At 49.4% G+C, this 16640-nt stretch overlaps 1 protein-coding gene across 1 annotated transcript in view; it reads left to right on the top strand.

The window, feature by feature from the left end:
* LOC142259112 (uncharacterized) overlaps window positions 1–16640 on the top strand; it is a 249944-nt gene that overhangs the window by 103971 nt on the left and 129333 nt on the right. The window contains exon 9 of the mRNA XM_075331624.1: window positions 8636–8661. Within this exon, the coding sequence (XP_075187739.1) occupies window positions 8636–8661 (26 nt within the window). The remainder of the gene's footprint in view (window positions 1–8635; window positions 8662–16640) is intronic.

Genomic DNA, 16640 nt, shown 5'->3' with positions numbered 1-16640 from the left:
ACCCAAATACATTTAATAAAAATGGCTGATGTCACTGCATATATTAATCCCAAGGGGAATATAGCCTCCAACTCAATTATCCAAGGCATTCCCATATAGATCTATTCAATACAAGGTTTAACAACAAAAATAAAAAATGGCAACAATATAATCCCCTGCAGTGCGGAGCCCGGATGTGAATATACTGAGGAGCGGCAACAAAAATGATAAAACTGGCACAAACATGGCCATCTAAGTGGCACCGAAGGGCTTTATGGAAAGGGTTAAAAGGCCTTGGGCCACTGATCTATATAGGTAAAACCATAATAATTTGTGAATAGACTGAAATCAGAGAACAATGGCGGCTTTCCCTTTGTGATTACTAATTAGTGACACAAACCCATTTACATCAGCCGGAAGAGAACTTTACAGAACACCAGTTACTCATGTAAATCTGTGAAAATTGGCTATTTGCCCTCTTTGGTGCCAGTTCTGTTCCCAAGAACCCATTTGGGCCGGGCTGGAGTGACCTGAATTTGATGCGAGACATCACTATATAATGATGGTGTGAGATCAGTGACCCAAAGTCATTTAACCCTTTCAAAAACGCTCTTCGGTGCCCACTTTTTTTTTTTAACTTCGTTTTATTAACAATTTCAAACATGGTACAACTGACATTTGGGTCATTCCGTGTCAAGTGGACCAGTGGTCCCCACTCGACGTTCTCCGATTTTGCTGAAAATTTATAAGGATGTACATGTATGTTTGAAAAGAGGTTCTGTAAATTTTTAGGGCCAGATCTCAAATATATTGGGCACTGTTGACCTTTCACTGGAGGCCCCCCCCAAGCCTGCGGCTTCAGCTAAGAGGATTTTGCAAACTTTGGCACATAGCCATTAGAGTTCTATACTGGCTATGAGGCTGAAATTTGGCATACTAGCTGCTGCTAAACACGATAAAATTATTACCGGCTATGACAAAACAATATTTCGGCCGCAATTTTGTATCAAAGTAGCTTGCAAAACACCTCGCATAAAATTTATGCCAAACTTTGTCCATATATAACTCAAGACCAAAAACGAATAGGAACTGGTGCTTTACCCTGTACAACAAACATCTTCATGACTGTGCATTGCTGCAATATCACGGTCAATGCATATGTATTTGTGGAAATATTCACACCCACATATGATGAAAAACTTAAAAAAACCAAATTTTACCTATTTTTAGGTCAAATTTCCCAAAAAGGGTACCCCTAAAATATATTAATTCTGTTATCATTTGAAAGAGCACATTTTTCTTTACAAGGATCATTGGGGTTTTTTTTGGAGTCTCTCCATTTAACCCCTTCAGCCCCCAGCCTGTTTTCACCTTAAAGACCCGGCCATTTTTTGCAATTTTGACCAGTGTCACTTTGACAGGTTATAACTCTGGAACACTTCAACGGATCCTGGCGATTCTGAGATTGTTTTTTCGTGACATATTGTACTTCATGTCAGTGGTAAATTTAGGCAGATATGTTTTGCGTTTATTTGTGAAAATTTCGGAAATTTGGCGAAAATTTTGAAAATTTTGCAATTTTCAAAATTTGAAATTTTCTGCCCATAAATCTGAGAGATATGTCACACAAAAAAGTTACTAAATAACATTTCCCACATGTCTACTTTACACCAGCGCAATTTTTGAAAAAAAAAAAAATTCCGTTAGGAAGTTAGAAGGGTTCAAAGTTCATCACCAATTTCTCATTTTTCCAACAAAATTTACAAAAAAAAATTTTTTAGGTACCACATCACATTTGGAGTGATTTGAGAAACCTAGGCGACAGAAAATACCCAAAAGTGACCCAATTCTAAAATCTGCACCCCTCACTCTGCTCAAAACCACATCCAAGAAGTTTATTAACCCTTTAGGAGCTTCACAGCAACCAAAGCAATGTAGACGAAAAAATGAAAATTTTACTTTTTTAACACAAAAATGTTACTTTAGCCATAAAAATTAGTATTTTCACAAGGGTATCAGGAAAAATGCATCATAAAATGTATCGTGCATTTTCTCCTGAGTACGCAGATACCCCATATGTGGTGGAAATCAAATGTTTGGGCACACAGCAGGACTCGGAAGGCAAGGAGCGCCATTTGAATTTTTGAGTGCAAAATTAGCTGCACTCATTAGCAGACGCCATGTCGGGTTTGAAGACTCCCCGAGGTGCCTAAACAATGGAGCTCCCCCATAAGTGACCCCATTTTGGAAACTAGAGCCCTCAAATATTTTTTCTAGATGTTTGATGTGCACTTTGAACCCCTGGTGGCTTCACAGAAATTTATAACGTTGAGCCGTGAAAAGAAAAAAATTTTTTTTTACCACAAAACTGTTGCTTCAACCAGGTAGCTTTTTTTTATCACAAGGGTATCAGGAAAAATGCATCATAAAATGTATCGTGCATTTTCTCCTGAGTACGCAGATACCCCATATGTGGTGGAAATCAAATGTTTTGGCGCACAGCAGGACTCGGAAGGCAAGGAGCGCCATTTGAATTTTTGAGTGCAAAATTAGCTGCACTCATTAGCAGACGCCATGTCGGGTTTGAAGACTCCCCGAGGTGCCTAAACAATGGAGCTCCCCCATAAGTGACCCCATTTTGGAAACTAGAGCCCTCAAATATTTTTTCTAGATGTTTTATGTGCACTTTGAACCCCTGGGGGCTTCACAGAAGTTTATAACGTTGAGCCGTGAAAAGAAAAAAAAATTTTTTTACCACAAAACTGTTGCTTCAACCAGGTAGCTTTTTTTATCACAAGGGTATCAGGAAAAAATGCACCATAAAATGTATTCTGCATTTTTTCCTGAGTACGCAGATACCCCATATGTGGTGGAAATCAAATGTTTGGGCGCACGGCAGGACTCGGAAGGCAAGGAGCGCCATTTCACAGCAAAATTGGTTGGAATTATTAGCGGACGCTATGTTGCGTTTGGAGACCCCCTGAAGTGCCTAAACAATGGAGCTCCCCCACAATTGACCCCATTTTGGAAACTAGACCCCTCATGGAATTTATCTAGCTGTTTAGGGAGCACTTTGAACCCCTGGAGGCTTCACAAACGTTTGTAATGTTGAGCCGTGAAAATATTTTATTTTTTTTACCACAAAATTGTTTATTCAAACAGGTAGCTTTTTTTCCACAAGGGTATCAGGAAAAAATGCACCATAAAATGTATTGTGCAATTTCTCCTGAGTACGACGATACCTCATATGTGGTGGAAATCAATTGTTTGGGCGTACGGCGGGGCTCAGAAGAGAAGGAGCGCCATTTCACAGTAAAATTGATTGGAATTATTAGCAGACGCCATGTTTCATTTGGAGACCCCCTGAGGTGCCTAAACAATGGAGCTCCCCCACATGTGATCCCATTTTGGAAACTAGACCCCCCCCCCATACAAAAAAAATTAGTTTGGCGAAATAAAAAATACAGACATCAGTAGAAAAAAAAAAAAAAAATGAGCGCCTGCCAAGACCAGTGCCAAACGTGAGAGCAATGCACGAGTCTCGCATCGCATCATCCACTGCAGTCTGGAAGCGAGCAACTGCGCTGGATAATGCGATGCGAGAGGGCGGGGCGGCAGATGAGAAAGGGCGCAGCGGATGGAAGATGGGAAAGGGCGCAGCGGATGGAGGAGCGGCAGAGGATGGGAAAGGGCGCAGCGGATGGAGGAGCGGCAGAGGATGGGAAAGGGCGCAGCGGATGGATGATGGGAAATGGCGCAGCGGATGGAGGAGCGGCAGAGGATGGGGGGGGGGTGAGATGGGGATACCTACCTTACAGGATGGATCTAGGCAGCAGGATCACAGCAGACAGAAGAGGCAGCAGATGAAGGAGGCAACAGATCGAGGAGGGTGAGAGGGGGCAGTAGATGGAAAATGGGAGAGAGCAGGCAGCAGATCGGGGAGGGGGGCAGAGTCTGATGGGAGAGAGATGGCACATGTAGGGGAAGGGAGGGGGGCTTGCAGCACATGTAGGGGGAGGGAGGGGGGCTTGCAGCACATGTAGGGGGAGGGAGGGGGGCTTGCAGCACATGTAGGGGGAGGGAGGGAGGCTTGCAGCACATGTAGGGGGAGGGAGGGAGGCTTGCAGCACATGTAGGGGGAGGGAGGGAGGCTTGCAGCACATGTAGGGGGAGGGAGGGGGGCTTGCAGCACATGTAGAGGGAGGGAGGGAGGGGGGCTTGCAGCACATGTAGGGGGAGGGAGGGGGGCTTGCAGCACATGTAGGGGGAGGGAGGGGGGCTTGCAGCACATGTAGGGGGAGGGAGGGGGGCTTGCAGCACATGTAGGGGGAGGGAGGGAGGCTTGCAGCACATGTAGGGGGAGGGAGGGGGGCTTGCAGCACATGTAGGGGGAGGGAGGGGGGCTTGCAGCACATGTAGGGGGAGGGAGGGGGGCTTGCAGCACATGTAGGGGGAGGGAGGGGGGCTTGCAGCACATGTAGGGGGAGGGAGGGGGGCTTGCAGCACATGTAGGGGGAGGGAGGGGGGCTTGCAGCACATGTAGGGGGAGGGTGGCTGGCTTGCAGCACATGTGCTGCAAGCCAGCCACCCTCCCCCCACATGTGCTGCAAGCCAGCCACCCTCCCCCCACATGTGCTGCAAGCCAGCCACCCTCCCCCCACGTGGGGGGAGGGTGGCTTGCAGCACATGGAGGGATAGATGGTGTGGCGATGGAGAAGGGGCAGCCGATGAAGGAGGCGGCGGCCGCCGCCGATCGGGGGCAGCAGCGGCTGAAAAAGGTGGGTGCGACGGCGGCGGGGACAGTGGCGAGCATGGCGGCGGGGACGGCGGTGGATCGGGAGCGGCGGCGGGGACGGCGGTGGATCGGGAGCGGCGGCGGGGACGGCGGTGGATCGGGAGCATGGCGGCGGGGACGGCGGTGGATCGGGAGCGGCGGCGGAGACGGCGGTGCAGCGGGAGCATGGCGGCGGGGACGGCGGTGGAGCGGGAGCATGGCGGCGGGGATGGCGGTGGATCGGGAGCGGCGGCGGAGACAGCGGTGCAGCGGGAGCATGGCGGCGGGGACGGCGGTGCATCGGGAGCGGCGGCGGAGACAACGGTGCAGCGGGAGCATGGCGGCGGGGACGGCAGTGGAGCGGGAGCATGGCGGCGGGGATGGCGGTGGATCGGGAGCGGCGGCGGAGACAGCGGTGCAGCGGGAGCATGGCGGCGGGGACGGCGGTGGATCGGGAGCGGGGGCGGAGACAGCGGTGCAGCGGGAGCATGGCGGCGGGGACGGCGGTGGAGCGGGAGCATGGCGGCGGGGATGGCGGTGGAGCGGGAGCATGGCGGCGGGGATGGCGGTGGATCGGGAGCGGCGGCGGAGACAGCGGTGCAGCGGGAGCATGGCGGCGGGGACGGCGGTGGAGCGGGAGCATGGCGGCGGGGATGGCGGTGGATCGGGAGCGGCGGCGGAGACGGCGGTGCAGCGGGAGCATGGCGGCGGGGACGGCGGTGAAGCGGGAGCAGCGGCGGGGCGATCGGAGACAGCGGCGGTGAAGCGGGAGCAGCGGCGGGGCGATCGGAGACAGCGGCGGTGAAGCGGGAGCAGCGGCGGGGCGATCGGGGACAGGGGCGGGCGGCGGGGCGATCGGGGACAGGGGCGGGCGGCGGGGACAACAACTTACCGCTCTCCTCGGCTTCCAGGGACGGTCACAGGCCGCAGATCCACATTGATTGGAGAGAGCGGTCACAAGACCGGTCTCTCCAATCAGAGCTGGGGGCGGGTGAAGCATCGATCACCCAGCTCCAGCCAATGGCCAGTGCTACAGCAGCACTGATCAGGGCTGGATTTCAATGTTCCAGCCATTTTCAATGGCTGGAACATTACAGTGGCTGTAATTGGCTGAGCGGCGTTCGTCAGCCAATCACAGCCTCTGTAGGTTCGGGGAGGAGGCACCACCCCTCCTGACGTCAGGCAGAGGTCCCCTCCTTCCCGAATCCACCGTTTAAGTAAATAAATTTCACTCCCCGGGGCTCCGGGACCGCGATTTCGCCAGGACGTACTGAGTACGTCATGGGTCCTTTAGCACCATGTCACCATGACGTACTCAGTACGTCCAAGGTCGTTAAGGGGTTAAGAAAAGAAAAATGCCACTGAACATGGTGTTATGTATGCACGTAATGCATTGATTTTGTGTTGGATTTTCAGATTCTTATCACATGTTAGAGTTGTATTGTTGCTAGCAATGTCTATTATAATCAAAAACCTATAAACCTATTGACTATTGTTACATTTTAATGCATATATTATTTATTTTTTAGTGATGGAGAATGAAATTGATGACAAAAAGATTCGCATTTCAAGGGTGTGAAATGACCCTTCATCTTTCATTGCCCATGTAGATGGATCTGTCAGATCAGAAATGCCTTTTGTGCCAATTGCAAACCTCCAGCCAGGGCAATACATTGCCTGCATTTACGATAGGAACTGGAGGATTGGAAATATTTCTGAAATTTCAGTCGACGACCATGATGCATTAATACATTTTCTGCATCCTCATGGACCAGCTAGCTTCTGTCACTGACCTGTGAGAAATGATACATGCTGGATTCCCGAGCAGTCGATCATTGCAATAATTCCAGCACCAGCTGCAGCAGCAATGGGCCGACAATACAGCTTCTCTGAACCGATTATGTTGCAAATTCAGCAACAATTCCAGACCACTTACTTAGACTGAACATTATGGCTTGGGAACCAACAAAAGATACCCAATATTAGGCTTGGGATCCTAGGCAAAGACACCCACCCTCAGGCTTTGGAACCTGCGATAAAGAGACCACCCGCGACTTGCCTTGCACGGCTATCGGCCATGGCTCCTAGGCGATGGGGCTGCCAATTCTCGAAAGACAGCATTATTACAATTCTTAATAGGATTATAATACCAATTCTTAGTGAATTGGTTGTGGTATAACCACCATGGACCAACGCAAGGGTTTGAATAGTGCAGTTAGCATTCATTGCGTATTAATAAATAACACCATGTTCAGTGGCATTTTTCTTTTCTTAAATGGAGAGACTCCAAAAAAAACCCCAATGATCCTTGTAGAGTAAAATGTGCTCTTTCAAATGATAACAGAATTAATATATTTTAGGGGTACCCTTTTTGGGAAATTTGACCTAAAAATAGGTAAAATTCGTTTTTTTTAAGTTTTTCATCATATGTGGGTTTGAATATTTCCACAAATACATATGCTTTGACCGTGATATTGCAGCAATGCAAAGTCATGAAGATGTTTGTTGTACAGGGTAAAGCACCAGTTCCTATTGGTTTTTGGTCTTGAGTTATATATGGGCAAAGTTTGGCATAAATTTTATGCGAGGCGTTTTGCAAGCTACTTTGACACAAAATTGCGGCCGAAATATTGTTTTGTCATAGCCGGTAATAATTTTATCGCGTTTAGCAGCAAAATTTGAGCTAGTATGCCAAATTTCAGCATCATAGCCAGTATAGAACTCTAATGGCTATGTGTCAAAGTTTGCAAAATCCTCTTAGCTGAAGCCGCAGGCTTGGGGGGGGCCTCCAGTGAAAGGTCAACAGTGCCCAATATATTTGAGATCTGGCCCTAAAAATTTACAGAACCTCTTTTCAAACATACATGTACATCCTTATAAATTTTCAGCAAAATCGGAGAACGTCGAGTGGGGACGATTTTTAAAACTGGTCCACTTGACACGGAATGACCCAGGCAGCTAGGACCCAGGAGGAGAGCTGAAAACGGTGTGCAGGCAGCTAGGACCCAGGAGGAGAGCTGAACACTGTGTGCAGGCAGCTAGGACCCAGGAGGAGAGCTGATCAGGGTGTGCAGGCAGCTAGGACCCAGGAGGAGAGCTGAACAGGGTGTGCAGGCAGCTAGGACCCAGGAGGAGAGCTGAACACGGTGTGCAGGCAGCTAGGACCCAGAAGGAGGGCTGAACAGGGTGTGCAGGCAGCTAGGACCCAGGAGGAGAGCTGAACAGGGTGTGCAGGCAGCTAGGACCCAGGAGGAGAGCTGAACAGGGTGTGCAGGCAGCTAGGACCCAGGAGGAGAGCTGAACAGGGTGTGCAGGCGGCTAGGACCCAGGAGGAGAGCTGAACAGGGTGTGCAGGCGGCTAGGACCCAGGAGGAGAGCTGAACAGGGTGTGCAGGCAGCTAGGACCCAGGTGGAGGGCTGAACAGGGTGTGCAGGCAGCTAGGACCCAGGAGGAAGGCTGAACAGGGTGTGCAGGCAGCTAGGACCCAGGAGGAGAGCTGAACAGGGTGTGCAGGCAGCTAGCACCCAGGAGGAGAGCTGAACAGGGTGTGCAGGCAGCTAAGACCCAGGAGGAGAGCTGAACAGGGTGTGCAGGCAGCTAGGACCCAAGAGGAGAGCTGAACAGGGTGTGCAGGCAGCTAGGACCCAGGAGGAGAGCTGAACAGGGTGTGCAGGCAGCTAGGACCCAGGAGGAGAGCTGAACATGGTGTGCAGGCAGCTAGGACCCAGGAGGAGAGCTGAATAGGGTGTGCAGGCAGCTAGGACCCAAGAGGAGAGCTGAACAGGGTGTGCAGGCAGCTAGGACCAAGGAGGAGAGCTGAACAGGGTGTGCAGGCAGTTAGGACCCAGGAGGAGGGCTGAACAGGGTGTGCTGGCAGCTAGGACCCAGGAAGAGAGCTGAACACTGTGTGCAGGCAGCTAGGACCCAGGAGGAGGGCTGAACAGGGTGTGCAGGCAGCTAGGACCCAGGAGGAGAGCTGAACAGGGTGTGCAGGCAGCTAGGACCCAGGAGAAGAGCTGAACAGGGTGTGCAGGCAGCTAGGACCCAGGAGGAGAGCTGAACAGGGTGTGCAGGCAGCTAGGACCCCGGAGGAGGGCTGAACAGGGTGTGCAGGCAGCTAGGACCCAGGAGGAGAGCTGAATATGGTGTGCAGGCAGCTAGGACCCAGGAGGAGAGCTGAACAGAGTGTGCAGGCAGCTAGGACCCAGGAGGAGGGCTGAACAGGGTGTGCAGGCAGCTAGGACCCAGTAGGAGAGCTGAACAGGGTGTGCAGGCAGCTAGGACCCAGGAAGAGAGCTGCACAGGGTGTACAGGCAGCTAGGACCCAGGAGGAGAGCTGAACAGGGCGTGCAGGCAGCTAGGACCCAGGAGGAGAGCTGAACAGGGTGTGCAGGCAGCTAGGACCCAGGAGGAGAGCTGAACAGGGTGTGCAGGCAGCTAGGACCTAGGAGGAGAGCTGAACAGGGTGTGCAGGCAGCTAGGACCCAGGAGGAGAGCTGAACAGGGTGTGCAGGCAGCAAGGACCCAGGAGGAGAGCTGAACAGGGTGTGCAGGCAGCTAGGACCCAGGAGGAGAGCTGAACAGGGTGTGCAGGCAGCTAGGACCCAGGAGGAGAGCTGAACAGGGTGTGCAGGCAGCTAGGACACAGGAGGAGAGCTGAACAGGGTGTGCAGGCAGCTAGGACCCAGGAGGAGAGCTGAACAGGGTATGCTGGCAGCTAGGACCCAGGAAGAGAGCTGAACAGGGTGTGCAGGCAGCTAGGACCTAGGGAGAGAGCTGAACAGGGTGTGCAGGCAGCTAGGACCCAGGAGGAGAGCTGAACAGGGCGTGCAGGCAGCTAGGACCCAGGAGGAGAGCTGAACAGGGTGTGCAGGCAGCTAGGACCCAGGAGGAGAGCTGAACAGGGTGTGCAGGCAGCTAGGACCCAGGAGGAGAGCTGAACAGGGTGTGCAGGCAGCTAGGACCCAGGAGGAGAGCTGAACAGGGTGTGCAGGCAGCTAGGACCCAGGAGGAGAGCTGAACAGGGTGTGCAGGCAGCTAGGACCTAGGAGAGCTGGATGCGGCAAAAATCATCACTCCGGTGGCCGCACAGGACGCAGAGAGGAATGTTTTTTGCCAGCGGCAAAAAAATGCATAGCGCCGGGTGCGCCGCTGTGCGGCATAGTGCATAATGAGAGTCTATGTGAGCCGGATACGGTGGCATGCTTCAAATGCCGGAAGCATGTACCGGATCTGGTTTTTACTTCTGAGCATGCCCAGAAGTGATATAAATTCATTGCTTGTCAGAAAATCAATCACTCACTCACTCTCTCTCAAACTCTCTCACTCACTGACTGACTCACTGACTCATTCACTCACTCACCGATCACCGGCGCGGGGCTGCACAGCTGTCACACTGCTCTGGCGGCTTCTCCTGATTTGAAAATGCTGGCCGCCCATTATTCAATCTCGTATTCATTGCTTTCCCAGCCCACCGGCGCACATGATTGGTTGGAGTTAGACACGCCCCCATACTGAGTGACAGCTGTCTCACTGCAACCAATCACAGCCGCCGGTGGGCGGGTCTATATTGTGCAGTAAAATAAATAATTAAAAAAAAAACGGCGTGCGGTTCCCCCCAATTTTGATACCAGCCAAGATAAAGCCACACGGCTGAAGGTTGATATTCTCAGGATAGGGAGCTCCACGTTATGGGGAGCCCTCCAGCCTAAAAATATCAGCCAGCAGCCGCCCGGAATTGCCGCATCCATTAGATGCGACAGTCCCGGGACTCTACCCGGCTAATCCCGAATTGCCCTGGTGCGGTGGCAATCGGGGTAATAAGGGGTTAATCATGGCAGGCGTCTGAGACACCCCCAATGATTAACCTGTAAGTGAAAGTAAATAAACACATACACCGAAAAAAATCCTTTATTTGGCATAAAAGACAAAAAAACACCCTATTTCACCATTTTATTAAAATCCCCAAATACCCCTCCAGGTCCGACATAATCCACAGAGGTCCCGCAACGCTCTCAGCTCTGCTACATGAAGTTGACAGGAACGGCAGTAGAACACTGCCTTTCTCTATCAGCTCCATGCAGCAACTGAAGGGAGTCGCGCTGTCAGCGGTGACGTCACTGAGGTAATGCCGGGTTGTGTGCGGTGATGATGCGTGCAGGGTAGTGCCGGCGTGTGCGGTGATGATGCATGCGGTGTAGTGCCGGTGTGTGCGGTGACAATGCGTGCGGTAGTGCAAGGGTATGCGGTGATGATGCGTGCGGGGTAGTGCCTGCGTGTGCGGTGATGATACGTGCGGTAGTGCAGGGGTGTGCGGTGATGATGCGAGCTCTCCAAACGCAACATGGCATTCGCTAATGATTCCAGCCAATTTTACAGTCAAATAGCGCTCCTTCCCTTCCAATCCCAGCCTTGCGCCCAAACAGTTGATTTCCACCATATATGAGGTATCTGCGTACTCAGGAGAAACTGCACAATAAATTGTATGGTGCATTTTTTCCTGTTACCCTTGTGAATAAAAGCTTTCTGGTTGAAGTAACAATTTTGTGGTAAAAATGTATTTTTGTTTTTTTCACGGCTCAACGTTCTAAAATTCTGTGAAGCCTCCAGGGGTTCCAGGTGCTCACCAAACACATAGAGAAATTCCTTGACTTAGCAAGACAAACAGTATATCGAATAGACAGACCACCACGCCCAAAACATGAACACACACAAAATGGTACATAACCCACAATATCACACCATGATATCCCCCAAATTGGATTTCCAGCCAAGGTAAAATGGACAGCTGTGGTCTGGTATTCTCAGGGTGGAAAGAACCATGGTTATTTGGCCCTTCCCAGCCTAAAAATAGCAGGCCGCAGCCACCCAGAAGTGGCACATTCATTAGATGTGCAAATCCTGGCGTTTCGCCCCAGCTCTTTGCATTGCCCTGGTGCAGTGGCAAATGGAGAAATAAATGGGGTTGTTTTGGGTTAGGGTTAATGATGTCACGGCGTCTATCAGATACCCGACAGCACTAACCTAGTCAGTAATAAAAAAGGGCAAAAAAAAATTATTTGAAAAAACACTCCCCAACACATTACCTCTTCCACCAATTTATTAAAAAGAAAAAAATCTGGTCTGCCATAATCCATTTTGGAGGTCATACAATGACTTTATACCTTCCAGAATATGGGTGGCACACTTTGAGAACATATCCCCCATTTTCTGAAAGTGCAGACCCTCCATGTGAGGCGTGTGGGTGCAGTGTTACTGCACTCACACTTCCCGGGTACACAGCATGGTAGTGTGAGCTGCAGTAAGCTCAGTGTCACTACTAGCAGGGTGCCATCTGAGAGCCGCTCTGCACATGTGGCCAGGATCTTCTGAGAAGGAAGAGGAGGGATCGTGGGATATCGTCACTGCAGGAGGTAACGGGAGACCGGGGATTGACAGGTTGACCTGGCTGGACCTGGGGAGAACTTTGAGGAGGAGGATGAGCGCAGCGTGTGCGCTGGCCATTTTAGATGATCAGTTGGGGCATGGGACTGGAGGGGGCACTTTGGTCACATTGGGGGACCGGGGTAGGCACCTTATCTCCCATTTGACATGATTGATCATGCCAGGTGGGAGAGAAATCATTTTTTTCTGCCCAAATCATGATTTCCAGGGTCTGAGCTACACTTGGTAGCTGAAACCACAGAAATTATCCGATGCTGGGTGGCGGTATACACTTTATTTCTTTATTGCATGCCGGCAGCAGCGGGAGGGGATTAACACTATGACTGCTAGGACATAATTTTACTGCCCACGATCATTAAGGGGTTAAAGTCCACGAACTCCGACACCAGTTTAGAATATCTAAACTTTTTTATTTACATAATTTTTCTAGTTTAGGAGTGAAATATAATGTGGGCACATTTTGTAATGGGGTTAATTTTCACTATTTTGCTGCCTTCATACAAGAAATGGGTGGTAAATTGTGCATCAGCGAGTGCACAGATCCGTATGCCATGTGTGGCCCCTCTTTTTCCGTAGAAACAAGAATACATCGAATCCTAATTCCATTCCCCGTTCTTAACCGAAAAACTGGGAAATTATTTGTTTTTGCTCTTTTGTATTTTCCTACTCTTATTACGGGAGCAATTACTCTTTTTGTTTCCGCTCACATTGCCGTTTGAAGGATTGTTTTTTTTTAATAACGATAATACTACTTTTACAGTTGTATTATTTACATAGCAAATTTCATGTTGAATATTTTTTAGTACCCAAATGATATCTCACCTCCCTTATCTCTATTAATTTTACATATCGGCTCATCTCCTTCCCATTCAGGTCCTTATAATATCGGATCCTCTCAGTGGAGATCTTCTATAGAAGAGAATTCTCCTGATTGCCCCGTGAAGGATGGATATGGACAGGGACAAGATGGCGGAGAGGATATTACACCTCATCCTAGAGATCCTCTTCCGGCTTACTGGAGAGGTGAGAGATTCTGATGACGTCACATTACATCATTCTTATCTATGGGAATAACAGATGGACAGAATTGGAGAGGTGAGGACTCTGGAAATGTCTGGAGTGAGATTTATTACTGTGTCTCTCCATAACCAGGATTACACAGTAGTGAAGAAGACCTCTAGTGAGCGCTGTCAGGCCCCTGTGTCTGAGGGATGGAGAAGACCCCTGAGCCCAATCACGGGGCCTCCACCTCACCCCCCGATACATGAGGACATCAATGACCAGAAGATCCTAGAACTCGCCTACAAGATGATTGAGCTGCTGACTGGAGAGGTGACACTGCTGGGAATGCTGGGACATTATACAGTAACGCTATGAAGGGATCGGGGGTGACGGTATCATTGTATGTGTCAGGTTCCTATAAGGTGTCAGGACGTCACCGTCTATTTCTCCATGGAGGAGTGGGAGTATTTAGAAGGACACAAAGATCTGTACAAGGACGTCATGATGGAGGTTCCCCAGCCCCTCACATCACCAGGTAATCGACAGGACTAAATACACATATAATCTCCCAGCATAGTGCTAGTGTGTGTGTATGCACTGGATGTATATATATATATTTTTTATATTATATACATCCAGTGCATACACACACACTAGGCTGGGATAAATATATATATATAATATATATACACACCAGGATAGGCCCACACCTTGGGGGACAAATATATGTCACAATAGGGCCCAGTCTGGGAGACAAATAATGTATATATGACTTAGAACTCTACTGCCCAACGTCCGGAGGTGGGCCCAGGTCTAAATTTCGCACCGGGGCCCATCGCACTCTAGTTACGCCACGGCCTATAATTATCTGTATGTAAGGAATGAATTCATTCTCTGTATGTGTCTCCTCCAGGTCTATCCAGTAAGAGGACAACACCAGAGAGATGTCTCCGTCCTCTTCTCCCACAGGACTGTAAACAAGAAGATCTTGATGTTCCTCAGGATCATCAGGTAGATGGAGAAAAGGTGCCATGAAATCTCCCTATGATGTGTAGACGGCTGTGAAGGTCTTGTGCTCAGTCTTGTTTCATTCACCAGTATTATATGTTTATATTTGTGTAATGAGAGCGGTGGAGATGGCAGGATTAGCGCTGATCATAGATGGGACTTCTCCATCTGTCTGTGACTTTTGGATCACATTTATCCCGTTCTCTACACTGAACACTTACATCAGGGTTTCGACACCACGTTATCGGACAGAGAGGTCACTCTATCCCATGGGTCAGAAGGTCTCAGCGCACGCCAGCACTGATTGGATCTGTTTTGCCTTCCACGTAGCTGTGCAAACTATCGTTGTGCTGGCGCTGCTAAGGTTAAGCAGACCCTTGTGTCTTTCTTGGCTTACCATCCTGAGTTGTCTCAGCTGTTCTGATTTCTGCACTCCCCCCCCTCCTCCCTTCGGTAGAAGTTCTCACCACTTTACCTCAGTAGTTGCCAGTGATAACTTGCTTTTCCATGGTGCTGTCATTGAGGTGAGAGCCATGGAAAGAAAAATTGTTTTGAATTTGATCCTGGAGATTGCTGCCTGGAAGTTTTCTTTGGTGTCTTCCTATTGATCATCTCCCTTTTTATTCATTTCTCTTTCCATCCCCCTTTTTTACCACTTGTTTTTTGGGAATGCAGTTTTTTTTTCCTTTGTCGTTTTCCTTTTGTGTCATTATCATAAAGCAGGACTAGTGTTCCTCCTGCCCTGCTCACTAGACACGGTTGTGATTAGGGTAAGACACGGATAGACACGTGATTGCCGCACAAGGGGAAAGAACCTGTCTTGGGACATCGGGGAGCTCAGGGTTGCTCAGAGTAAGTGACAGGGTTTATCCTTCCTGTTCCTCCCTAGAGGCAGTGGTTCCCACCCCATCTTTCTCATAATACACCGCTCAGCTTCTTTGTGGAACACAACAACCAGGAACTGCCCTGTATTGGTAACTTGTGCTTACTGTCAGCAAAGTCCAACCTCAGAGGCTCTGGTGATGACTGGGTAGGCACTTAATCATGCCCCTCTGGATTAGCCTGGTTCAGGGCGCAGTGAGATTACACCCTTCGCCTTAACCTATTAGCATGACAGGTCTACATGTAATTCTTCAAGTGACACGATTCAGATGAACCTCCAAAGGATCCATTCACTGTAATAAGGCAGCAGAGTTAGTCTGAACTCCTCATGGCAGCGCGGCAATCATCCCTATCTAGTGAACGGTTATCTCCAGTAATTGTAATATTACACTGGCTTCTTTATGATGTTACATCGTCATCTTCTCCCCATTCAGATCCCTACAATATCGGATCCTCTCAGTGGAGATCTTCTATATAAGAGAATTCTCCTGATTGACCCATCAAGGATGGATATGGACAGGGACAAGATGGCGGAGAGAATATTACACCTCACCCTAGAGATCCTCTTCCGGCTTACTGGAGAGGTGAGATATTCTTATGACATCACATTACATCATTCTTATCTATGGGAATAACAGATGGACAGAACTGGAGAGGTGAGGACTCTGGAAATGTCTGGAGTGAGGTTTATTACTGTGTCTCTCCATAACCAGGATTACACAGTAGTGAAGAAGACCTCTAGTGAGTGCTGTCAGGCCCCTGTGTCTGAGGGAAGACCCCTGAGCCCAATCACGGGGCCTCCACCTCACCCCCCGATACATGAGGACATCAATGACCAGAAGATCCTAGAACTCACCTACAAGATGATTGAGCTGCTGACTGGAGAGGTGACACTGCTGGGAATGCTGGGACATTATACAGTAACGCTATGAAGGGATCGGGGGTGACGGTATCATTGTATGTGTCAGGTTCCTATAAGGTGTCAGGACGTCACCATCTATTTCTCCATGGAGGAGTGGGAGTATTTAGAAGAACACAAAGATCTGTACACGGACGTCATGATGGAGGTTCCCCAGCCCCTCACATCACCAGGTAATAGACAGGACTAAATACACACGGCCTATAATTATCTGTATGTAAGGAATGAATTCAGTCCCTGTATGTGTCTCCTCCAGGTCTATCCAGTAAGAGGACAACACCAGAGAGATGTCTCCGTCCTCTTCTCCCACAGGACTGTAAACAAGAAGATTCCGATGTTCCTCAGGATGTGTTTCCTCCAGTTCTATCCAGTAAGAGATATCTACTCATGTCCTTTCTGCACTAATTTTGTGTTTACATTTTTAGACTTTCTGCTCTGCTTTTTTCAGTTGTATTTTCTTTGCTTCTGCTTCTTCTGCTGTTTGTTTCTAGTCACTTCTCTATGTTGCTATGAAGGCAACTCAAAGACCTCCAGAGGGTTCATGAATACCCTGTTTCCCTAAAAATAAGCCCTAGTTACAGTCATGGCTAGTGTTGCAAGGAATCAAACTGTGCAATTTCTCAGGAACCCGC

The sequence above is a fragment of the Anomaloglossus baeobatrachus genome, assembly GCF_048569485.1.
Source record: "Anomaloglossus baeobatrachus isolate aAnoBae1 chromosome 5 unlocalized genomic scaffold, aAnoBae1.hap1 SUPER_5_unloc_27, whole genome shotgun sequence".
In the NCBI taxonomy this organism is placed as follows: Eukaryota; Metazoa; Chordata; class Amphibia; order Anura; family Aromobatidae; genus Anomaloglossus; species Anomaloglossus baeobatrachus.
Note: the sequence above shows the minus strand (reverse complement) of the source record. Positions and strands in the feature narration are given on the sequence as shown.